Below are 25,416 nucleotides of genomic sequence, written 5' to 3'. Positions count from 1 at the left end.
TATATACACTGTATTCAGTTTAGCTAGATCCGTTCCTGTTATTATCTTCCTACTGACAGGCAGGCTTGTGTTGTTACAGAAAATTGCTGGTGTTCTTCTGATCCTATTAGTACCACAGTCAGGCAGCTAGACTATTTACAGTTAGTGTAGTGCATCCTCCTCACAGTGTTCAGCTAAATCTACAAGTTAGTTTAGTGTGACCTCTGCACAGTGTTCAGCTAAAGCTACAATTTAGTGTAGTGCATCCTCCTCACAGTGTTCAGCTAAAGCTACACATTAGTGTAGTGCATCCTCCTCACAGTGTTCAGCTAAAGCTACAAGTTAGTGTAGTGCGTCCTCCTTACAGTGTTCAGCTAAAGCTACAAGTTAGTGTAGTGCGACCTCTGCACAGTGTTCAGCTAAAGCTACAAGTTAGTGTAGTGCGTCCTCTGAACAGTGTTCATCTAAAGCTACAAGTTAGTGTAGTGCACAGTGTTCAGCTAAAGCTACAAGTTAGTGTAGTGCGTCCTCCTTACAGTGTTCAGCTAAAACTACAAGTTAGTGTAGTGCGTCCTCTGAACAGTGTTCAGCTAAAGCTACAACTTAGTGTAGTGCAACCTCTGCACAGTGTTCAGCTAAAGCTACAACTTAGTGTAGTGCGTCCTCCTCACAGTGTTCAGCTAAAGCTACAAGTTAGTGTAGTGTGACCTCTGCACAGTGTTCAGCTAAAGCTACAAGTTAGTGTAGTGCGTCCTCCTCACAGTGTTCAGCTAAAGCTACAAGTTAGTGTAGTGTGACCTCTGCACAGTGTTCAGCTAAAGCTACAAGTTAGTGTAGTGCGTCCTCCTCACAGTGTTCAGCTAAAGCTACAAGTTAGTGTAGTGCGTCCTCCTCACAGTGTTCAGCTAAAGCTACAAGTTAGTGTAGTGCGACCTCTGCACAGTGTTCAGCTAAAGCTACAAGTTAGTGTAGTGCGTCCTCTGAACAGTGTTCAGCTAAAGCTACAAGTTAGTGTAGTGCGACCTCTGCAGTGTTCAGCTAAAGCTAACTGTAGACGGTTGGTGGTGTTTTCCTGATCCTATCACTACCGCAGGCAGCTACATTATTTTAACATTAATGTAGTGCGTCCTCTTCACAGTGTTCAGCTAAAGCTATCTGTAGAAGGTTGGTGGTGTTTTCCTGATCCTATCACTACCGCAGGCAGCTACGTTATTTTAAGGTTGGTGTAGTGCGTCCTGTGCACAGTGTTCAGCTAAAGCTACAAGTTAGTGTAGTGCGACCTCTGCACAGTGTTCATCTAAAGCTACCTATAGAAGACTGGTGGTGTTCTCATACTACCCTGTTTCCCCGAAAGGTCTTATTTTCAGGGTAGGGCTTATTTTCGGGGAAACAGGGTAGGGCTTATTTGGGGGGTAGGGCTTATATTGCAGCCATCACCGACAACCACGCTAGGTCTTATTTTCGGGGAAACAGGGTACAGGCAGGCAGTTGATTTTGCTAGCTGCAGTATCTATATATATATATATATATATATATATATATATATATATATATATATATCCCAGCTTAGGTGCAGCTACATCTTACTGCAGGCCATTAGTATGTCTGGAAGGCCAACAAGGAGAGGCAGACAGTCACAAGCCAATAAAAGAGGGCAAGCAGGCTCTTTGTCTAGAGGCAACAGTGCTGGTCGTGGAGACGTGGCCATGGGACACGCTTGGCCCTTTTTTCGGCAGCTGGCCGTGTTGAACCACAACATGCGGAAGACTTGGATGACCAAGCCGTCCTCATCCTCCTCATCCTCTCTCACCCATGCTCAGGGTACTTTGTCTGGCAAAGCAGCTGCCAACGCGGCCTCTTCCCTTGACTCAATGGCATCAGTGACTCCTTCCCCAGCCCCACCATGTCCTCTTGAGGAGCCCCTCGAATTGTATGACCACAGTGTTGGGTACATGCTCTAGGAGGATGCCCAGCGTTTAGAAGGCTCTGATGATGATACTGAGCTAGATGAAGCCAGTAATGTGATCACGGACAGAGGGGGTGCCCAAGAAGGACAGCAATCTGGCACTCATGCTCCCCCTGCTGCAGCATACTGCCAGGTTTGCTCCAGTGATGAGGAGGGAGGGGATGATGAGGTCACTGACTCAACGTGGGTGCCTGATAGGAGAGAGGAGGAGGAGGCACATCACCAACGAGGCAGGATGCCCTCCAGGGGCCAGCCTAAAGGCAGCACACTGACTGCATCACACCGCAAAGCTCCATATGTGCAGGGCGCTGCTGTCTCTGCGCGTTATTCCAAAAGTTCTTTGGTGTGGGCCTTTTTTGAGACAAGTGCATCAGATCGCACCGCTGCTATTTGCAACATATGTCTCAAGCGTATCTTGTGTGGCCAAAACATCTCCCGCTTGGGAACCACATGCTTTACCAGACATATGTTGACCTGCCATGCAGTTCGTTGGCAAGCGTATCTAAAAGACCCACACCAAAGAACAAAGAGGACCTCTCCTTGCTCCTCATCAGCTGAGATCTCCAACCCCACTATACCTTCAGTCCTCTCTGAGACCTGCACTGAGAGGAATAAAGGTGTAGAATTAGGTGTGTCACAGCCAAGTACTTGTGGGCAATCTGCTTTCGGTACACCAACGTCAGATTGTACCAGACAAATTTCCTTGCCCCAGCTGCTGCACCGCCGAAAGAAGTTCGCTCCCAGCCATCCACATGTCCAGTGGTTGAATGCTAGCTTGTCAAAATTGCTAGCACTTCAACTGCTACCTTTTCAGTTGGTAGACTCTGCCCCCTTCTGTGAGTTTGTGGAATGTGCGGTTCCTCAGTGGCAGGTACCCAAACGGCACTTTTTCTCACGGAAGGTGATTCCAGCTCTCTACCGGCATGTGGAAGGCAATGTCCATGCCTCGCTGGACAGGGCGGTCAGCGGTAAGGTGCATATTAACGCTGACTCATGGTCCAGCAGACATGGACAGGGACATTACCTAAGTTTCACCGCGCATTGGGTGACTCTGCTGGCAGCTGGGAAGGATGCAGGACAAGGTGCAGTAGTGTTGGAGGTTATTCCGCCACCACGCCTCCAAAATGCCACTACTAATGATTCTGACACACCTCTCGCTTCCACCCCCTCCTCTTCTTCTTCCTCCATGGCCTCTTCCTGTACTTTGTCCTCGGAACCCGCAGTGCTCCGTAGGCATTCAAGGGGCTACGCAAGTATGCAGGCCAAATGATGCCATGCGGTGCTTGAGCTGGTGTGCTTGGGGGACAGGAGCCACACTGGGGCAGAGGTTCTGTCAGCTCTGCAGGGGCAAAAAACAAAATAGGTAATTCCGCACTACTCTGGGAATTCAGCAGCTAACACACCAAATTGAGTAAATGGCAAAAAGAAAACATATAAATAAAGTGTAGCGCTATGTGAGATTGGGTACAAACCCAAAAACATCAACAAAAAATGAAATAAAGAATAAATATTGAATTATAAATTGATAGCACACAAACACAGTGAGTAAATAAAAGTGGTATCCATATGTAGAAAATAACAATGAAATGATTAGTGATAATACCACATGTGGAGTGACATTATAACAAGGTGAACACAATGTCCATATACAAATGATGCGTGTAGAATCGCAAAAATGCAATTAGACGTAATCCAAATATGTGAAGGTGAAATAGTGAAATATAACACCAAAAAGTTCCAATCAAAACACGTGTAGATCCGTTGGAAATATGGGTGACTATGATTAGACCACCACCATATACAAAGGGTGGGCTTACCAGAATGTTTGAACACGCCAGGGCATACGCTCTGCGTGTCAAATAGGCTTGTATACGATGAATGAATAAAGGTAATACTGGTTTCTGTAGGTTGGAGATATCCCGGTCACACTCCAATGCGGACACATAGGGAATGGTCAGATAAGGTGGACGCATGTACCGTATAGTACATGGGTCAAACAGGCATGGTGGGGGATTAGCCTCAATGAAGTAATCTGTGGATGGAGCAGTGGATGGAAGGTAGACCCCAAGGGAATTCAGTGACTGAATCATTTCAGCTCCTGGCTGGTTTGCAACCTCGAAAAAAATAAAAATAAATAAATGACTGGTGTTGTCCTCTCAAAACCATACTTTGGAGTTCGTCCTTTTGAAGTGTGATCACTTGTCCCTTGGGGTCTACCTTCCATCCACTGCTCCATTGTTATAATGTCACTCCACATGTGGTATTATCACTAATCATTTCATTGTTATTTTCTACATATGGATACCACTTTTATTTACTCACTGTGTTTGTGTGCTATCAATTTATAATTCAATATTTATTCTTTATTTCATTTTTTGTTGATGTTTTTGGGTTTGTACCCATTCTCACATAGCGCTACACTTTATTTATATGAGCTCTGCAGGGGCAGGTTCAGAGGTGGTTGATGCCACGCTAACTTAAGGCAGGAATGGTGGTTTGCGACAATGGCACCAACCTCCTCTCCGCCCTCCGACAGGGACAACTGACCCATGTGCCCTGTTTGGCTCACGTCCTTAACTTGGTGGTGCAGCGGATCTTGGGCAGGTACCTGGGCTTACAGGATGTCCTGAGGCAGGCCAGGAAAGTCTGTGTGCATTTCCACCAGTCATATAATGCCAGTGCTCGGCTGGCAGACCTCCAAAAGGAATTTAACCTGCCCAAGAACCACCTAATCTGTGACATGCCCACCAGGTGAAACTCAATGTTGGCCATGCTGCAGCGGCTGCACGCGCAGCAGAGGGCCATCAATGAGTACCTGTGCGACTATGGCACCAGGACATGGTCAGGGGAGCTTGTTTTTTTTTCCCCATGCCAGTGGGCCATGATCAGGGATGCATGCACTGTCCTGTCACCATTTGAGGAGGCCACAAGGATGGTGAGCAGTGACAGTGCATGCATCAGTGACACTGTCCCCTTGTCCACCTGTTGGAGCACACGCTGCATGGAATAATGGACAGAGCACTTGAGGCAGAACAGATGCAGGAAGAGGACTTCCTTAGCTCTCAAGGCCCCCTTTATCCAGACAGTGTTCCTGCGTGCATGCCGATCACACAGGAAGAGGAGGAGGAGGAGGATTGTGTCAGTATGGAGCCTGGTACTCAGCATCAGCAGCAGTCTTTAAGGGATCATTTACAGTCCCAAGAAACACATGGACTTATACGTGGCTGGGAGGAAGTGGCTGCGGATCATGTCGTCCTTAGTGACCCAGAGGACTCCGGACCGAATGCCTCATCAAACCTATGCTGCATGGCTATAATAATAAAGTAATAAGGGCAGATGTAGTCAACAAAAAGCACCACATCCCATGTTTCAAATATAAATGGAAGGGCAAATTTTGCCGGGGGAGGGGTATTTAAAAAATACCCCAGGGACTTTTAAGGTGCTGTTTAAGTAAACAATATACTCAATAGTCAATGAATCTGCATGCTGCATGGCCTCCCTGATCCTGCAAAGCCTGCGGAAGGATCCTTGTATTCGTGGTATCAAGGAGAAGGAACAATACTGGCTGGCAGCCCTCCTTGATCCACGTTACAAGGGTCAGGTTGCGGACCTTATCTTACCGTTGCAGAGGGAGCAGAAGATGAAACATGTTCGGGAGGCCTTGCAGAAAGGTCTGTGCAACGCGTTCCCAGAGACTGGGAGGTTACAAACTCCTGTTTCTGGACAATGTGTTGCTGAGGCTTCGGTCAGTCAAAGAAGGAGCGGTGGAGAAGGTGGCCGTCTGACCGATGCGTTCAGACAATTTTTTAGTCCGCAGCCCCAAGGTACGATCGGTTCCAGCAACCATCGCCAGCGTCTGTTTTGCATGGTGCAGGAATACCTAGGGGCAAGATCTGACTTGGACACCTTTCCCACCGAAAATCCTCTGGGTTACTGGGTCTTGAGGATGGATCACTGGCCAGAGCTTGCACAGTATGCAATTGAGCTACTGGCCTGTCCTGCATCCAGTGTTCTTTCAGAGCACACATTCAGTGCTGCTGGAGGCTTTGTAACCGATCACAGGGTGCGTCTGTCCACCGACTCGGTCGATCGTCTGACCTTCATAAAAATGAATCAGTCTTGGATCACCACCAGCTACCAAGCACCTGATGCTGATGTAACCGAATACATTTTTTTGAAATGTCAGATCCCTTCAAAGACTGCTTATGCTGATGCTGAGTGACTATCCTGTTATACTGAGTAATTATCCTCTTCCTCCTCAATGATCATGATGATAGCTTGTAAGAACATTTTTGGTTCTGGGCGCCGTCAGTCCTGCCACCAGTGCCTAAGGCCCAATTTTTCAGCCCCTGTTTAACAGGGGCATGTAATTAATATTTTTCATGCAATTCTTTGCAGCAGGGCTAGTTCCTGCGCTCCAACTAGAGCATCTGTGAGGGGTTCCAGTGTTGTGGCACCACCACCACCACCACCACCACCACCAAAGGCCCAATTTTTCTACCCCTGTTCAACAGGGGCATGTAATTACAATTCTTGATCTAATATTTCACAGCAGGGCCCTGAGAGGGCTTACACTGTTGTGGCCACAACAACACCTAAGGCCCAAATTTCTGCTGAGTATATAGGGCAGGCCCTGCTTTCAAACATCCAACTTACAAACGACTCCTACTTGCAAACAAGTAGAGTCGTTTGTAAGAGTTAATATGGGAAAAACTTTTCTCCTTTCCACCGATGCTTTATCACCAATCCTTGTTTCACAAAAAACCCCAGATTTTCAAAAAACATTTGTCATTGGGACAAAAAGTGAGGTGAAATCTTCTGAAGAGGAGCACAGACAGCAAAACAAATGTCACAGGGGTGATAAGCCTTCCCTAGGTTTTCCAAAAAGCTTAAAATAGATTTTTTGGCTGGAGCTAAACATGTTAAAAATGTACCAGTTCAAAATTACAAACAGATTCTACTTAACAACAAACCTACAGTCCCTGTCTTGTTTGCACCGCCTGTATACTGCTGTTCAGAGTATATAGGGCCTGGGGGCCCCACACCTTTCCTTTTTTAATTTGGGTTCCCCTTAATATCCATACAAGACCCAAAGGGCCTGGTAATGGACTTGGGGGTACCCATGCCGTTTGTCTCACTGATTTTTATCCATATTGCCAGGACCCGACATTACATTAAAGCCGTAAGCAGTTTTAAATGACTTTTTTTCCTTTAAAAATGACATTTTGTGCAGGGACTGTTCTAAGCACAGGAAACACGCGCCACTTTACAGGCATACTATAGACACCCACCAGGTACTATATTTAAAGGAATATTTCACTTTTTTTTTTACTTTAAGCATCATTAAAATCACTGCTCCTGAAAAAACGGTCGTTTTTAGAACTTTTTTTTGCATTGATACATGTCCCCTGGAGCAGGACCTGGGTCCCCAAACCCTTTTTAGGACAATACCATGCAAATTAGCCTTTAAAATGAGCACTTTTGATTTCGAACGTTCGAGTCCCATAGACGTCAATGGGGTTCTAACGTTCGTGTAAATTTTCAGTCCGTTCGCAGGTTCTGGTGCGAACTGAACCGGGGGGTGTTTGGCTCATCCCTATTCCTTAGTATAGATTTATCAATTTCTCAATACCAAGTCATTAGTGTATGTGTAATAAGTCCTCAATGAGCAGTGTATTGGAATGAACTCAGTGCGTAGTCTCCAGCAGTGTTCATTTTTACATCAAATTTCGATTGAGTTTTAGTCATAGCCTTTTTACTAAAATGCCATTTTAGGTTTAGTCATATTTTAGTCATCTGAATTGTTTTAGTTATAGTCGTATTTTAGTTAATTTAAATTGTGTTAATTTTGTCGCCGAATACCTGTATTGAACAGTAACAAACTTATGTTATAAAAAAAAAAAAAAAAAAACATCAAATAACCATAAAATACACCCAAAATAATTCCAGTTTAAAAATTGTTTAAACATTAATATAGATGAAGCCAGCATGCCAATGAAGCACTGTGGTAAAATGTAATCAAAGTAAATCAAGACTGTTTACTGAACACACACGCACTTGGCATGCTGGCTTCATCTTTATTTATGTTTGGATCTGCGGTGCCTCTGCTGCCATGCACCATGTTTGATCTTACCATGTCCATGTCCCATTAGAGTAGGGTGACCAGACATCCCCGGTTTCTGGGGACAGTCCCCGGATTGAGGACACTGTCCCCGGACCAAGTCTGTCCCCAGTTTTGTCCTTGGATTGGATTTGAACAGGGGCTGGGGCAATTTCAAAGACAGCCCGTGCAGAATAAAAAAAAAATATCTGAATTGCACCCCCCTCCTCTGCCGCTCCTACTAGCTTATGGGGGGTTATTTTTTTCCATTATCTGTGCCCCTTTCTGATGATCATGTGCTGGTCAGAGCGGAGGGACTATTTCTTCAGTTTCGGGTGCATGCCCATTCAGCTCCACTCGCATGTTCTTCTGCCTTGGCTCAAGTCCCGGCTAGCCGCCTGCCTGCTTATCTCCTTGCTTTCCCTGGTGGAGTGATCTTCCTCTGCTCCCCACCCAGTAGTAGCCGGGGCCTGAAGAGTAAAGTCCCATACACACTATCAGATTTTCTGCTGATTTTTGTCTTCAGATTTACCAAAACCATGTAGTGCAAGGGCCTGCCTGATTGCATACAAATTGAAAGGCTTAAGGTTTGACCTCATATTATATGGTTTTGGTAAATCTGAAGGAAAAAATCATCAGAAAATCTGATAGTGTGTATGGGGTTTTAGACTTGACAGGCTGTGAGGCAGGCGGCGGCGACGGGCAAAGAGTCGTCGATTGTTGCCATTACTAGTAAAAAAAAAATATGTCCCCGGATTTCATTTTAAAAATCTGGTCACCTTACATTAGAGCCCTTTCCCACTGAAGCGGTTTGCAGGCCCTATTGCGCTAAAAATAGCACCTGCAAACTGACCTGAAAGTGACGCTGCTTTGTCTCCAGTGTGAAAGCCCCGAGGGCTTTCACACTGGAGCGGTGCGCTAGCAGGACGGTAAAAAAAGTCCTGCTAGCAGCATCTTTGGAGCGGTGAAGGAGCGGTGTGTATATCAATTGGGCACCGCAGCTATACCAAACACAATTAGAAGCAAAGCGCCGGGTAAAACTGCCCCACTAGCGGCCGAATACCGATGGTAAATCGCCGCTAACAATATCATCGCTTTAGCGCCGACGCCTCCCCAGTGTGAAAGGGGCCTTAAACAGGAAGACAGACTAGACCACAATTTATATATAGAGTATAAATGCTTATAATTGCCTATGCAAGCGGTTTCTTGTGTGTGTATCTTGCAAAATGCTGTTACAAGCTGGAATGACAGAATAAGCTAATAACTCAAGTCTGAGACTTAAAGGTATATAAACTTACAGCCACCAAGATGGAGTCACTTTTGTTCGGTCATATTACTACAACCACCTGACAGGCAAACTGCATGCTTGAAGAGGTTAAAGCTACTGGTGAGAAAGCAATACAACGCTGCCTGCTTTAGACCCCTTGTTTGCTGTACAGCAGAGGATTGCAGGGCATTTGTAGAGCGGCCTCATTCACTTGAATGGGTCATGCTTGGCAGGCACTACACCCGCAAACAATGACAGGGCATATAACTCCTGCTGCAACATGTGTACATCCCTGGCCACTTGAGCTAAAGGGGGTGTGTTTGGGGCAGGGGTGGTAAAAACACGTCTTAGCTATGGGTTTTTACCATCCCCCTAAACTACAAATGTAAATAAATCCTTACTGTTCTGAGCCACCTATAAGGCTGCTTTAACACTGATGTGCTGCAGTTTACCTCCACCGCAGGTGCAGTGCAGTGCAGCTGCGACTTTCTTGGGTTAGCTTTGCTATAGACTTCTATTACATCCTGCAGGTGTGGTGCACTTTCTAAAAGTGCACTAAAACTCCTGCATTCAGAAAGTGCACCAAACCCCCAGGATATAATAGAAGTCTATGGCTAGGCGCAGCAAACCCACAGGAAAGCTGCAGATACACTGCACTGCACCCGCGGTGTGGGTAAACCGCAGCCCATCAATGTGAAAGCGGCCCTATACTATTATGCTCAGGGTATTGCTTCACACTGACCTGAAGATCTCTTCTTTCCTGCTGCTGGCACCACTCTGGTGACCACTAGGTGAGATAAGAGGTGGAGTGCAGTTGGCATCACACCGCATGGGACAGGAGCCAGCACTACAGAGGAGGCATCAGCTTATGCAGCTCTTGCTCCCTACTACAACTTTATAAGTAGTCCCTCTGCAATGCACTCTGTTTGATGCTCTGGGGTGGCAGGTCAGCAAGCCCAGACCACTATCTACCAGTCACCTGGCTGCAATCTACTGTTTGCTGACTCCCGGTGTATAGCCAGTTTGTGGGATATTGTGTAGCACTGGTTTAGACATGCAATTTTACGTGATGAACTGTTTACTCTCTTGTTAAAGACTAACTCCACCTTTTGCACCGTTACTTGTTTTTTTGAATTGGGGGTGTAACATGTAAGATGGTGGAAATGGGACCACCTCCAAAACGCCCCGCTTCTTGTGACAGCATGTGGGGGTTCTTCTCCCCTCAAGTCGTTAACACTGTTGAAATTTGTGCAGCTGTGTGGAGCTCCGCCTACACAACTGCATCATTCAATCACAGAGATATGTGAATGAATGAACTACAATTCTCATCTTCCCTCCGCAGCAGAAAAACTTGTAGTTCTCAATGGAACATAAGTGTGGCGATGACCACACTCATAATCCATTGACATTTCCTCCAGTTATCCAACTAAAAATGCATATCCCAGCACAGACATAGCGCTAGAGGAAGAGTCTGCAGGAGCCTGGCATTGCACCCCCAATCCAGTGATTGTGGCCGCAATGTTTTGCAGACTCGTTTGCTAAAAAGAAAAAAAAAATGTCATGCACATATATGTGAATATATATTCACATATATACATATACATATATGTGAATATATTTTTTTTTTTTGAAAGGTGGAGTTAGCCTTTAAAAACACAATGTCACTGAGTGATTTAATAATGTCACAGCTGTAGTAGGACATTGACACACTGCAGTTGTGGACCAGAGCTCCACAATTGCCCAGATGCTGCTTTTACACTGGGCAGCTGCTGCATTATGGGATGCACCTCTCTAATAAGCCAGTCATAGTTACACACAGTAGTAATTGAGGTTGAGGAATCCTTCCTGATCCCACCAGAAGGCGATGGAATATTCCATGGAATCTCTGGTCTTATTACTTATAAATGTTAATATACAGTCATGTTTTCTGCATTTAGGAATGCATCCAGCTCTTTTTTATAACAGTCACCTTAAATGTCCATAATTAGTTCTTGATGGAATCTATTCCGCATATTCACAACAGCAGCAAACTGCTGCAGTCAATCACAACCAGAGAGGAAGGAGCAGGGGGCAGGGCCGAGTTACACTATGTGTGAAATGGCACTTTGGCGGTGGGGGAGCCAGGAGGGCCGGCGGGGGGACTCGAGAAAGGAAAAGGATCGTGGCTGCTCTGTGCAAAACCACAGAGCAGGTAAGTAGAACATGTTTGTTTTTTGTTTTTTGTTTTTTTTTTATAACATTTACCTAGAATTGCCTTAAAATCACTTTAATCACTACTCTCCTAATTCGGTCTTTAACACAGTTTTCTCTCCATTTACTGACTGAATTTTCCCTAAGCCTAAAGACTTTAACTTACACATTAGCCATGTGCGGGGGGGAAGTGTGTCAAATGCTTTTCCAAAGTCCAATTATACTATATCTACAAGCACTCCTTTGTCTAAGTTTTTGCATGCTTTCTCATAAAAAGAAATCAGATTTGTTTGACAACGTTGGTCTTGTGTGAAGCCATGCTGACTATTGGTCTTTTATCAAACCTTCCTCATAGCTCCCAACTGTCCTTGATTTGGAACAAAGTCCCTCTGCCCCTCTTTCCTCCTCATTTCCTCCTCATTTGTCCCTCATTTTGGTCTGATCTATATAGTTGTACATAAAATGCACTATTTATCTTTCAAAAAGGTGTTTCCAAGTGCTAAACCTTTCATCCAATTTCTAAATTGCTGCATTTGTAAATGTCAAAAGCCAGAATAAAGGAATAGTAATGGTAAAAACAAAGCACTAATCATTGTTTTGTATAATTCTCCTTTAATGGCAGGGGGTGTGTCTTATGCCTACATACTTTTGCTAATAGGTGTCCCTCATTCCCATCTCAAAAAGTTGGGAGGTATGCTTCCTCAAGTGCAGTGCTTCCCAGTAAGCCCACAACAGTCAGGAACTATGTTTCAGGACTTGACAGCCCACTTTTATTAAAAATTAAAATAAAGTTTAACATAAAAAGTTGCCTCAAATGAGTTTACCATCAGTTCAAATATAAAGGAAAAATAACACCAAGCCTCCTGGCTTGTTTTTGTAGTGCTGCTGCTCAGGCCTTCAGTCCTTCAGACCAGCTTACAGCACCCCTGTGCTCTTGTACAACAACAGTTCTTTCACAGCTCCTTGCTGCTCTCACTTGGCTCACTGTGCGGCCCTGCACACCTCTGACTGCTCCCCTGCAGCCTCATGGACTCCCGACCTGGCTAACATAAACACAGGGCCGGCCTTCCATGGGTCCTGGTGGGTCCATTGGAACGGGCGGGAGTTTCAGAGGGGCAGCAAATTGATGCCTATGACAGTGGCCGCTGTAACGATATCACATACTGGACATGAAAAGCTGTAGCTAGTCGCCATGTTGTTTGAGAACCTTGGAGCAGCCATGACAGCTTGGCTAACCGTGTAACATTACAGAAAAATCTGAACTCCCTCTCTCCTCCCTGGTTTTAGGAATTCATAGCTTTTAAATTTCAAAGGAACGGTTATCTCAACAGAGAAAGCAAAAAAAAAAGAAGGAATAAAAGGATATCTAAAAAAAAGCTAAGATCCCCCCGGATAACAGAGGAAAGAGCAATATCCTTAGAAATACCAATAACGGTAGAGGAGATTAATCGGGCGTTAAAAGAATCAGCACCAGGAAAAAGTCCAGGGCCAGATGGGTATACGACGTTATACTTAAAAAGTTTTAAAGAAATCCTGACCCCAAAACTGTGCACATATATGAATGTATTGGGAAGGAGGTACGAGATGAGTAAAGAGGCCCTATTGGCATCAATTACCATTATAGCAAAAGAAGTCAAAGATAGTACTAAGTGTTCAAACTATAGACCTATATCACTGTTAAATGCGGACACAAAATTGTTCGCAAAAATATTAGCAACAAGAATGAAAGATTTAATGACGGAGCTGGTCCATCCCAATCAAGTGGGCTTTGTACTAGGGAGAGAGGGGAGGGACAACGGGGTAAGAAAACTTCTGTTACTTCAAAAAATAAAAGAAGGGAGAGTCCCCAGTCTACTCCTGTCAATAGATGTCGAAAAGGCATTCGACAGGGTAGACTGGGGATTCATGATGAGCACCCTAGAGAACATGGGGCTAGGCCCAAGGATGATGCAGTGGATACAAGCATTATATAAAGGTCCTACAGCCATGGTGAAAGTAAATGGAACATTGTCATCCCCCTTTAGAATGAATAATGGGACGAGACAGGGATGTCCCCTGTCTCTGCTCCTGTTTGTGCCGGCGCTGGAACCTTTTCTGGCGACAGTGCAGGGGGATGCAGACACAGGGGGCTTCAAAGTCGGAGAAGAGGAGAATAAATTAGCTGCATTTGCAGATGATATACTATTCTATATATCAAACCCCCAAATTACAATGCCCAATCTTATGAAAGCACTAAAAGAATACGGAGATCTATCTAATTTTAAGATCAACCTGAGTAAATCCGAAATATTAAATATAAAAATGAAATTGAAAGAGGAACAGAGTTTACAACAAGAGTTTCCATTCACTTGGAGGAGGACGTAAATAAAATATCTTGGGATTAAATTAACAGCATCGCCAGAGGAAATATTTCAAGCAAACTATATCCCATTATTACAGGAGATAAAAATAGACATAAAAAGGATAGCAGCACGCCCCCTATCATGGATGGGCGGGATTAACGCCCTAAAGATGATAATACTTCCGAAGATCATGTACAAGTTTCAGATGCTCCCCATATATATACCCCCAGCCTATTTTAGAACTTTAAAAATTTTAATCACTAAATTAATATGGCACAATAAGAAACCTAGAATTTCTCTGGCAATTCTGAAGAAAGTAAAAAGCCAAGGGGGATTAAATGTACCTGACTTTCAAAAATGTTACGAGGTGGTTTTGCTAACATGCGTGGTGGAATGGGCTACATCAAACAATGAGAAAAGGTGGGTTAATATAGAACACATAATGGCTAATACACAATTAGGAAGGAATATATGGATACCACCACATAATAGGACATTGGGAGAAAATACACACATATTGACAGGGATGGTATTAAAAATTTGGGAAGCACTACACAAGAAAAATAAATGGAAATATAATTCACCACTGATGGCACTAAAGGAAAATAATTTATTTGCACCAGGGGAAAATTTGATAGGGGGGAACTGGATTAAAAAAGAAAACACACAACTACGTGATATAACACAAGGGGGAAATTTTGCACTTTACAAGAATTAAAAATAAAAGATATACTGGAGATTAATGAATGGAGGTATTTTCAGCTCAAACACTTCATAGCAGCACTTCCTCGCCCAATAAAAGAAGGAGAAGCACTTACATTCATAGAGCGATTATGTACCATCGGAAAATCAAGTGGGAATATATCTAGAATATATAAAACCTTGATAGAAGGGGAAGATCTGGAAATTCCAACATTTATAAAAAGTTGGGAGAGGGAATTGGGGAAACGAGGAAAGAGCCAAGAAGTAGGAAAAATTCTAAAACTAGTACATGGATCATCAGTAAATAATGGGATGGTGGAAATGAATTATAAGTGCACAACCTGATGGTATAGAACCCCAGAAATACTAGGGAAATATCAAATAGGACAAACAATGGAGTGTTGGCGGGGCTGTAAGCAAACGGGAACCATGGCCCATATATGGTGGGGGTGCCCTAAAATTAGAACATACTGGAAGGAAATACTGAGTTATATTAAGGAAATTACTGATACAGTTATACCTGAGGAACCATGGACATGTCTATTTCATGGGGTAGATATCCCGACAAAAGAATATAGAAACTCAATGATTGTACATATGATGAACACTGCAAAAAGCTTGATACTGAGGAAATGGAAGGAAGTAGAGAGTCCAAAAATCAGAGAGTGGTTTGATAAAATAGAAGAGATATATAACATGGAAATTCTAAGACAGAGCCATGAGGATACTAGAGAGGGATTCATTAAGAGATGGGAAAAGTGGAAAAAGTTTAAATTAAAAAAGAAATACAATGAGATTAAGATTATCTAGAGAAGAGGAGACAGACGGGTCTGAGAATGGGGTGGAAGGGAGGGGGGGGGGGGGGTAAGGGTAGATAAAGGTTTGGAAACAACATTTTTTAATGTATATCCCTATTGAGTAGGGAAAATGTTTTACTTTTTTTGTGTGTAATATATTTTGATAAAATAAAGAATAAAAAAAAACAGAGAAAGCAAAACCAGGCTAGGTCAAAAAAAACAGCTCATGTCAGCCAGGCAGGATGTTCAGGCCTGTCGTAAAACTGTCACCCTCTCAATTCAGAGAACCAGCAGATACCAGTCGTCAGGGGCGTAACTACCACCATAGCGACCCATGCGGGTGCTATGGGGCCCGCAGCCGAGTGGGGCCCAGTGAGGATAAGAGCACCGCTGGCACAGTCTCCCAGCCAGGGGAAGAGAGAGGAAAGGAAGAGGCGAGCTGTCCGTATCAGCAGAGAGCTGAATTGCCCGATGTAATAGCTTTCATTAGAACTTCCAGTGTTCCCGGGGCTCATGTCACATAGCTCCACCTTTTGGCCCGGTTCCTTTGATAGACAGAACGCCGATCCAATGCGGGACATGTGACGTCATCAAAGGCGTCGGGCCAAGAGGTGGGGCTATGTGACGATGAGCCCCGGGAAGACAGGAAATTCAAATGAAAGCTATTACAGCGGGCACTCTCTGCTGATCCGGGAGGCCTCTTCCTCTGCATAGGTGGGGCTGTATGGGGCACAGGTCATGCTATATTGGGCACAGGTCACGCTGTATTGGGCACAGGTCACTCTGCATTGGGCACAGGTCACGCTGTATGTGGCACAGGTCACGCTGCATTGACACTAGGGCAGCTGTGGGGGGGGGGCTGTTTGCAGGGGGGGCCCCATACAACATTTTGCTATGGGGCCCTGCTATTTCTAGTTACGCCCCTGCCAGTCGTAAATACCTGAATGCACATAAAGCTTAAAACAGTGGAATAAGTGTGAAATTTCAGCATGTTTCATAACTTCCAAAGTATTAATAGCACAGCCATAATATGGACATATTTAGTTTCCTCAGCTAATTTCAAGTCCAGACACCCCTATGTCAGGTCATATGGGAAACCACTGGTATTCCTCCTAAGTAGACTAGACAGTAGAGACATGGCATGTTTATATTTGTTTTGAAGCAAATCTCAATAATATGGATATTCGCAGTCTGTAAACACTATAGATGCAGAGATATAAATATGTATCACAAAGTGTACCTGGGACATGATCATGAGTGTAGACACCTACCAGAACCCAACACCTAAACAAAATGAGCAGACAACTGGTCACTGGTCACTGTCAACACCCCATTTGATTTGACAGAAAAGAGGAGAAGCCAGGACAATGGTCAGTTCTCCTTTTACCATCCAAGCAGGAACATTTGCCAAGTTTGAGAACCGATTACCCAGCTCATCGATCTAACTCTGATCAACATTAATTGCAAGTATTCTTCCTCCCCAATTCTATCTTAATTCTTTGTATATTGTCATCTCTTTGAAACACCTTTTTTCTGTAAATGTTTTATTTGTACCAACTTGACCTTTTCATAATAAACCTTTATGTTGAAAAGTGTTAACCTTGTCTCTAAAGCTCTTAATGCAAGCTACAAACAAACCTGCCTCTTACAAGAGCGCTACTGTTTTAGGGTAGGGCCTCTGAGCAGACCTGTCTGTGGTGGCAGTGTATGTTGCAGACGCTTATTCTGAAATCATAATTGGTATTGCTAAACTTACGAGTCTCCCCAGGCTCGGTCTTTTAAAACAGAGGTGGTGGCAGTTAAAGGGTTAATTGCATAATTAGCCCAGTGACAATCGCTCTCAGGCTGCTCGCACCTAGATTGTGGTCAGGCAAGCTGGAAAATATTTGTGTTGGGCGCAGCTGAGAGTGGCATTGTTACGCAAGTGACAGCATGGTGTGAGGTTGGCCGATCCTTTGTCGTGAGTTAGCAAGGGGGGCAGGGATCTGACACCCGCGTTCGTCACAACTGCCACTTATCCCACTGTGAGGGGGGCCCAGCGCCACGGCTGTTAGAGGTAATGGCAAAGCACTCGCTGCCATATCCACACAGTGGACCGCCCACTCATCCTCTCTGCAGCTCACTCCATCGCTGCTGACGAATGCCATATCGTGACAGGAGAAAGTCAGCTGATGGCCAACGGCGTGAGGGGGAGGAGCTTCCTGCTGTGCACGGAGATCCCATGTTGGAAGAGACATCACTGGAGGCATGGCTGACACTGAGAGCAAGTAAGTGCTGGCGCCACTGATCTATCCCCACCACTGCTGCCTGTGTCTGAACCCCCCCCACCACTGCCTGTGTCTGAACCCCCCCATCCCCCTACCACGGTTGCCTGTGTCTGAACCACCACTGCCTGTGTATGACCCCACCCACCACCGCTGCCTGTGTCTGAACCCCCCCCACCACCACCACCGCTGCCTGTGTTTGAACCCCCCCACCACCCCTGCCTGTGTCTGAACCCCCCCACCGCTGCCTGTGTCTGAACCCCCTTCCGCCACCGCTGCCTATGTCTGAACCTCCCCATCACCACCACCCCTGCTGCCTCTGAACCACCCACCACCGCTGACTCTGACTGAACCACCATCCACTGCCTCTGACTGAAACCCTCCCCACCACTACCGCCACCTCTGTCTGAACCCCCCCACCACCATCATCACCATTGCCTCTGACTAAACCCCCCCACCACATCTGCCTCTGTCTGAACCCCCCACCATCACCGCCACCTCTGTTTGAACCCGACCACCACCACTGCCTTTGACTGAACTCCCTCACCAGTACCATCACCACTGCCTCTGACTGAACCCCCCCCCACTACAACATTTGCTTCTGTCTGAACCCCCCCACCACCCCATCTGCTTCTGTCTTAACCCCCCCCCCCCCCACCACCACCACCACTACCACTGCTGCCTTGGACTAAACCCCCCTACCACTGCTGCCTCAAACTTAACCCCCCCACCACCACCACTGCCGCCTCTGTCTGAACCCCCCCACCACATCTGCCTCTGTCTGAACCCCCCACCATCACTGCCACCTTTGTCTGAACCCGACCACCACCACTGCCTTTGACTGAACCCCCTCACCACTACCATCACCACTGCCTTTGACTGAACCCCCCCACTACAACATCTGCCTCTGTCTGAACCCCCCCACCACCGCATCTGCTTCTGTCTTAAACCCCCCCTACCACCACTACCACTGCTGCCTTGAACTAAACCCTCCACCACCGCTGCCTCAAACTAAACCCCCCCCCCCATCACCACCACAGCTGCCTCGGACTGAACCCCCCACCACCACCACTGCCTCTGTCTGAACACCCCCACCACTACCTCTGACTGAACCCCCCCCCCACCACCAGCACAGCTGTCTCGGACTGAACCCCCCCCCCACCACCACTACCTCTGACTGAACCCCCCCACCACCACTGCCTCCTTGGACTGAACCCCCACCACCACTGTTGCATGTAAATCTGACTGCCTGATAAATTTAATTTTAGTTTTAATGGGTCATGATATAAAATAATGGATGTGGGGGCCTTTTGGTGGGCATGATTTTTTTTGGGGGGGGGCATTGGGAGGGGCAGCATTTTATTCTTGGACCCGGGCAGCGCAATGTCTTGAGCCAGCCCTGCATGTACAGTATATATTTGATTGTATATTTTTTTTCTCATTTTAACTATTCATCTTGAAAAAATACTTAAACATTACTGAATTTATAACAACATAAAAAATCTCCAGACAAAATATCAGGTACAAGGTTCTAACCAATTTTACCTTCCCAAATTAGGACACCAGCTTCTTTCTTTATAAACTTGAACCAGAAGTTTTCAGTATATGGCTCTTCCAGGGACACCTCTCCCACCCATAGAGATGGTTCAATTGTGGACAGAGGACATCGAGTAGGCTTCATTGGAACAGCAAACTGAGGGTCCCAGGCTCCCATCTCCTTTCGTGATCCCAGTATCAGAAGTTCAGTGTCAGTGTAGTTAAGAGTGATGACTACACCAAAGCGGAATAGTATTTGCTGCATGACTCCTGCAATTAAAAAAAAGGCTCTTCATATATTTTTCCCACATTAACAATGTTCATATATTTTATGATTTTCTTTGAAGCTCTAATAAAGTGCCTAACCCTTGAAATTTTCCACATTCTGTCATGTTATAACTAAAAACGTTTTTTATTGGGATTTTATGCAATAGGCCAACATAAAGTGACACATAATTTTGAAGTGGAAGGAAAATGATAAATGGTTTTCAAAATGTATTACAAATAAATATCTGAAAAGTTTGGCGTGCATTTGTATTCAGCCCCTCTGAGTCAATACTTTGTTGAACCACCTTTCGCTGCAATTACAGCTGCAAGTCTTTTTGGGGATGTCTCTACCAGCTTTGCATCTCTAGAGAGTAAAATTTTTGCCCATTCTTCTTTGCAAAATAGCTCTGTCAGATTGGATGGGGAGCGTCTGCGAACAGCAATTTTCAAGTCTTGCCACAGATTCTCAATTAGATTTAGGTCTGGACTTTGACTGGGTCATGCTAACACATGAATATGCTTTGATCCAAATCATTCCATTGTAGCTCTGGCTGTATGTTTAGTAGGGGTGAACATCGGGTGTTCGCCCGTTCACCAAACAGCGAATATTATGGGGCTTTTGCGGCAAATTCGAGCACAGTGAAACGCCCCATAATGCACTGCGAGATTGCAGTGCATTGAAGTCTGATGATTGGCCAAAGCATGCACCTGACCTGCACGCTTTGGCCCATCACAGCACGCTCTGCTTCGAGAGCCATAATTGGCCAAAGGCAGGGTGCATTTGGCCAATCGTGGCTCAGGGGGACTAAGTCCACGCCCCACACTATATAGGGCTGCTTACATAGCGGCCGAGTATAGTGTGTGACTGTGGACAGAGATAGATTGAGCTAGATTAGGCAGGTTAATTAGTTAGTAAATGAATTGAGTGACTTGTATAGCACTACCTATGCGAATTGAATCGCCTCAGGGCGCTTTTTGCTGCCGGTGTCCATCTGCGGTATAGCGCGGTCCTTTTACCCTGTGAGGCAGTGTATTATATATATATATATATATATATATATATATATATATATATATATGTAACGGTATGTTCACCACTTGGTTACTAGCAATCCGCAAATCACCCTGCTGCCGGACCCTCATCCATCAGTTAAGACAATGAACAGTCATTTGCACGGTTTTGTTACATTTATTGCAGAATACAACTTGGATGGGAGAAAGGACAATATGAGATGTCCATAGCATTTAGCACATTATCAGACGTTATTCAGTGGCCTTGGCCTTTGCAAAACTGGATGCACACCTTGCACACCCAGTCTTTTCCCTTTGAATAACTTCTCTGCAGACTGTTGCTTCTTCTTTTCTTGTACAAATCCTTCACTGCAAAACTACTGCCATACTATTTCTTCACTTCCATTGGGACAAGAATGAATCACTCTGAATAATTCCACCTTGCAGACCGTAATGGTATTGCCTCTGCGAATCAAGGAGCCAAAAGCCTACACAGCCTCTCCCCGATGGCCCAATGAATCAGACAGCCACACAGTCTTTTGGAAGGGATTACCAATGTGCTTAACCAGACCAGAGATACTCGGTACCTCCCCACGACGGCCTGACACATGGTAAAGGGCGAACTACTGTTCCCAGCCAGTCCATAACTATCCATGCTGCGTTCCCCAGGCCCCAGCATTCTGCACTACTCTCGATAGCTTCTCCTCTTCTGTTTCTCTCACACTGACCTTTCTCCAAAAGGATAGTTCTGTGTCCCCGGTCACAGAACACTGATCTACTCTCCTCCGCTTGACTGCTACTTCCTCCATACTGATCTTCTCCAACATGCAAGTCCTGTGTTCCCCGGTCACAGCAGCTTGATACTTAGAGATAAAGATCTTTATCTAGGACTCCCTCCTAGCGGTTCCTCCATCCCTCCTCCACGCTTGGCACATCCCCACGTGTAGACGCCCGGAACAGCAACTCAATACTCCATTCTGTCTTTTCCTGCTTTCCAGAACTCCTCCCTGGCAGCATGTGACCTCAGTTTATATGGGAGGCCTGACCCCTGCCAATACCAAAGGGTAATTGGTCAGAGCTCCTCATATGAGCTGCCTGCCACTCAAACCTCAGATCCAACCTCTCTTCCAGAACAATCCTTCTGAAAGCAGGGGAGGCACTTCTGAGTCAGAGCACAGGTGACCACACCTCCCACTACACCAAACACTCCCAGTCCCAAATCATAACAACCAGGCCCAGCCTAAAGAACAGGCCTGGCTAAATTTACCTGTACTTGGACCCTGAGCTATAGAAAAATACTAGTCTAGCACCTACCTTCAGGTAGAGGGTCCTACATACATATATACTCTGCATTTAGTGTAGACTAGATATTCAGTGTAGACTCTATATTCAGTCAGTGCAGGTAGTGTAGTATAAATAACATAGTGTATTGAAGTGGTTAAGGGGATATACCAGACCCTTATCCAAGCAAGCAGCCATGGCAGTCCTACGCATTTAGTCATCAATAGGACGTCGTATGGGGATTGGCCAGGTGCTTCCTATTGATGACGAAACGCGTAGGGTGGAGCCTATGACGGTGACGTTGTTACATTTTTTCCTTTCGAGACGGTGGATGACTTGTTTTGAATCAGGAAGTAGAGTGAGGCTCGTGGAGACACCGCGACTTCCATATATCCACATTGTACGATTCGCTGATATTTGAACTACTACATTGTAAGTGCAAAATTATCCTTTATTAAACGCATTTGTATATTTGACATATTACACTATGAGGGCTTATCTTTTATATTTTTGAGCAACACGATCCATTAGCTGGCGACATTAGGAATCATCCCTTGGAGGCTTCAATCACCACCTAGGTTTTGGGGAAACCATTAAATCCCTTTTCTTTTTTCTTTTGTATTTCACAGTAATTTCTCTGATCATATTTATTGTAGCGCTGTATCCACCCTTTTACAGTTTGTTTGCATACTAGACTTTGATACTTGCTGCTTTTTCTTTTTCACAATTATTATTCATTAGTTTTTCTTTTTGGCATTATTATTCATTCATTTTGCTAACGATATATATATTTTTTATTCACAACTTGTATTGTTCTTAGCGCAGCATTGCCCCCTTGGGTTTTTTTGCATTTATATTCCCAGCAGAGTCCCTCCTTAAATCAGGTGTCCCCAACGGAGTCCTTCCTTACATCAGGCATTCCCAACAGAATCCCTCCTTACAACAGGCATTCCCAGCAGAGTCCCTCCTTACATCAGGTGTTCCCAGTAGAGTCCCTCCTTACACCTGGTATTCCCAGCAGAGTCCCTACTTACATCAGGTGTCCCCAGAGCAGAGTCCTTCCTTACATCAGGTCTTCCCAGTTTGGAGTCCCTCCTTACATCAGGTGTCCCCCCCAGAGCAGAGTCCTTCCTTACATCAGGTGTTCCCAGTTCGGAGTTCCTTCTTACATCAGGTGTCCCCTGAGTGGGGGCCTTCCTTACACCAGGCATTCCCAACAGAGTCCCCCCTTACATAAGGCATTCTCAACAGAGTCCATCCTTACATCAGGCATTCCGAGCAGAGTCCCTCCTTACATCAGGTGTCCCCAGTAGATTCCCTCCTTACACCAAGCATTCCCAGCAGAGTCCCTACTTACATCAGGTGTTCCCCCCAGAGCGGAGTCCCTCCTTACATCAGGTGTCCCCAGAGTGGAGTCCTTCCTTACATCAGCTGTCCCTAGAGCGGAGGCCTTCCTTACATCAGGTGTCCTCCCCAGAGCGGAGTCCTTCCTTACATCAGGTGTCCCTAGTTCGGAGTGCTTCCTTACATCAGGTGTCTCCAGAGCAGAAGCCTTCCTTACATCAGGTGTCCCCCCCAGAGTGGAGTACTTCCTTACATCAGGTGTTCCCAGTTCGGAGTCCCTCCTTACATCAGGGGTCCCCCCCAGAGCAGAGTCCTTCCTTACATCAGTTGTTCCCAGTTAAGAGTACCTCCTTACATCAGGTGTCCCCAGAGCACAGGCCTTCCTTACATCAGGCATTCCCAACGGAGTCCTTCCTTACATCAGGCATTCCCAACAGAGTCCCTCCTTACACCAGGTATTCCCAGAAGAGTCGCTCCATACATCAGGTGTCCCCAGAGCAGAGGCCCTTCTTACATCAGGTGTCCCCAGAGCGGAGATCCTCCTTACATCAGGTGTCCCCCCAGAGCGGAGTCCCTCCTTACATTAGGTGTTCCCCCAGAGCAGAGTCCTTCCTTACATCAGGTGTCCCGAGAGCGGAGTGCTTCCTTACATCAGGCGTCCCCAGAACAGAGTCTTATCTTACATCAGGTGTCCCCAGAGCGGAGTCCTTCCTTACATCAGGTGTCCCCAGAGCAGAGTCCCTCCATATATCAGGTGTCCCCCCCGAGCGTAGTCCTTCCTTACATCAGGTGTCCCCAGTTCAGAGTGCTTCCTTACATCAGGTGTCTCCAGAGCAGAAGCCTTCCTTACATCAGGTGTCCCTCCAGAGCGGAGTACTTCCTTACATCAGTTGATCCCAGTTAAGAGTCCCTCCTTACATCAGGTGTCCCCAGAGCAGAGGCCTTCCTTACATCAGGCATTCCCAACGGAGTCCTTCCTTACATCAGGCATTCCCAACAGAGTCCCTCCTTACACCAGGTATTCCCAGAAGAGTCGCTCCATACATCAGGTGTCCCCAGAGCAGAGGCCCTTCTTACATCAGGTGTCCCCAGAGCGGAGATCCTCCTTACATCAGGTGTCCCCCCAGAGCGGAGTCCCTCCTTACATTAGGTGTCCCCCCAGAGCGTAGTCCTTCCTTACATCAGGTGTCCCCAGAGCGGAGTCCTTCCTTACATCAGGTGTCCCCAGAACTGAGTCCTATCTTACATCAGGTGTCCCCAGAGCGGAGTCCTTCCTTACATCAGGTGTCCCCAAAGCAGAGTCCCTCCTTATATCAGGTGTCCCCCCCGAGCGCAGTCCTTCCTTACATCAGGTGTCCCCAGTTCAGAGTGCTTCCTTACATCAGGTGTCTCCAGAGCAGAAGCCTTCCTTACATCAGGTGTCCCTCCTAGAGCGGAGGCCTTCCTTATATCAGGTGTCCTCCCCAGAGCAGAGTCCCTTCTTACATCAGGTGTTCCCCCCAGAGCGGAGTCCCTCTTACATCAGGTGTCCCAGAGTGGAGTCCTTCCTTACATCAGCTGTCCCTAGAGCGGAGGCCTTCCTTATATCAGGTGTCCTCCCCAGAGCGGAGTCCTTCCTTACATCAGGTGTCCCTAGTTCGGGTGCTTCCTTACATCAGGTGTCTCCAGAGCAGAAGCCTTCCTTACATCAGGTGTCCCCCCAGAGTGGAGTACTTCCTTACATCAGGTGTTCCCAGTTCGAGTCCTCCTTACATCAGGGGTCCCCCCCAGAGCAGAGTCCTTCCTTACATCAGTTGTTCCTCAGTTAAGAGTCCCTCCTTACATCAGGTGTCCCCAGAGCAGAGGCCTTCCTTACATCAGGCATTCCCAACGGAGTCCTTCCTTACATCAGGCATTCCAACAGAGTCCCTCCTTACACCAGGTATTCCCAGAAGAGTCGCTCCATACATCAGGTGTCCCCAGAGCAGAGGCCCTTCTTACATCAGGTGTCCCCAGAGCGGAGATCCTCCTTACATCAGGTGTCCCCCCAGAGCGGAGTCCCTCCTTACATTAGGTGTCCCCCAGAGCAGAGTCCTTCCTTACATCAGGTGTCCCCAGAGCGGAGTGCTTCCTTACATCAGGTGTCCCCAGAACAGAGTCTATCTTACATCAGGTGTCCCCAGAGCGGAGTCCTTCCTTACATCAGGTGTCCCCCAGAGCAGAGTCCCTCCTTATATCAGGTGTCCCCCCCGAGCTCAGTCCTTCCTTACATCAGGTGTCCCCAGTTCAGAGTGCTTCCTTACATCAGGTGTCTCCAGAGCAGAAGCCTTCCTTACATCAGGTGTCCCTCCCAGAGCGGAAGTACTTCCTTACATCAGTTGTTCCCAGTTA

General features: G+C 46.1%; 1 protein-coding gene across 2 annotated transcripts in view; it reads right to left on the bottom strand.

Annotated features, from left to right (window-relative positions):
- Positions 1-25,416, bottom strand: part of EPM2A (EPM2A glucan phosphatase, laforin) — a 410,272-nt gene that overhangs the window by 315,985 nt on the left and 68,871 nt on the right. For both annotated transcript variants that reach the window (XM_073627740.1, XM_073627739.1), the window contains exon 2: positions 19,153-19,413. In XM_073627740.1, coding sequence (XP_073483841.1) covers positions 19,153-19,408 — 256 coding nt within the window. In that variant the 5' untranslated portion in view covers positions 19,409-19,413. The remainder of the gene's footprint in view (positions 1-19,152; positions 19,414-25,416) is intronic.

Source organism: Aquarana catesbeiana, linkage group LG04 (genome assembly GCF_042186555.1).
Source record: "Aquarana catesbeiana isolate 2022-GZ linkage group LG04, ASM4218655v1, whole genome shotgun sequence".
In the NCBI taxonomy this organism is placed as follows: Eukaryota; Metazoa; Chordata; class Amphibia; order Anura; family Ranidae; genus Aquarana; species Aquarana catesbeiana.
The sequence above is the reverse complement of the archived record's forward strand: the minus strand, read 5'-3'. Positions and strand labels throughout refer to the sequence as shown.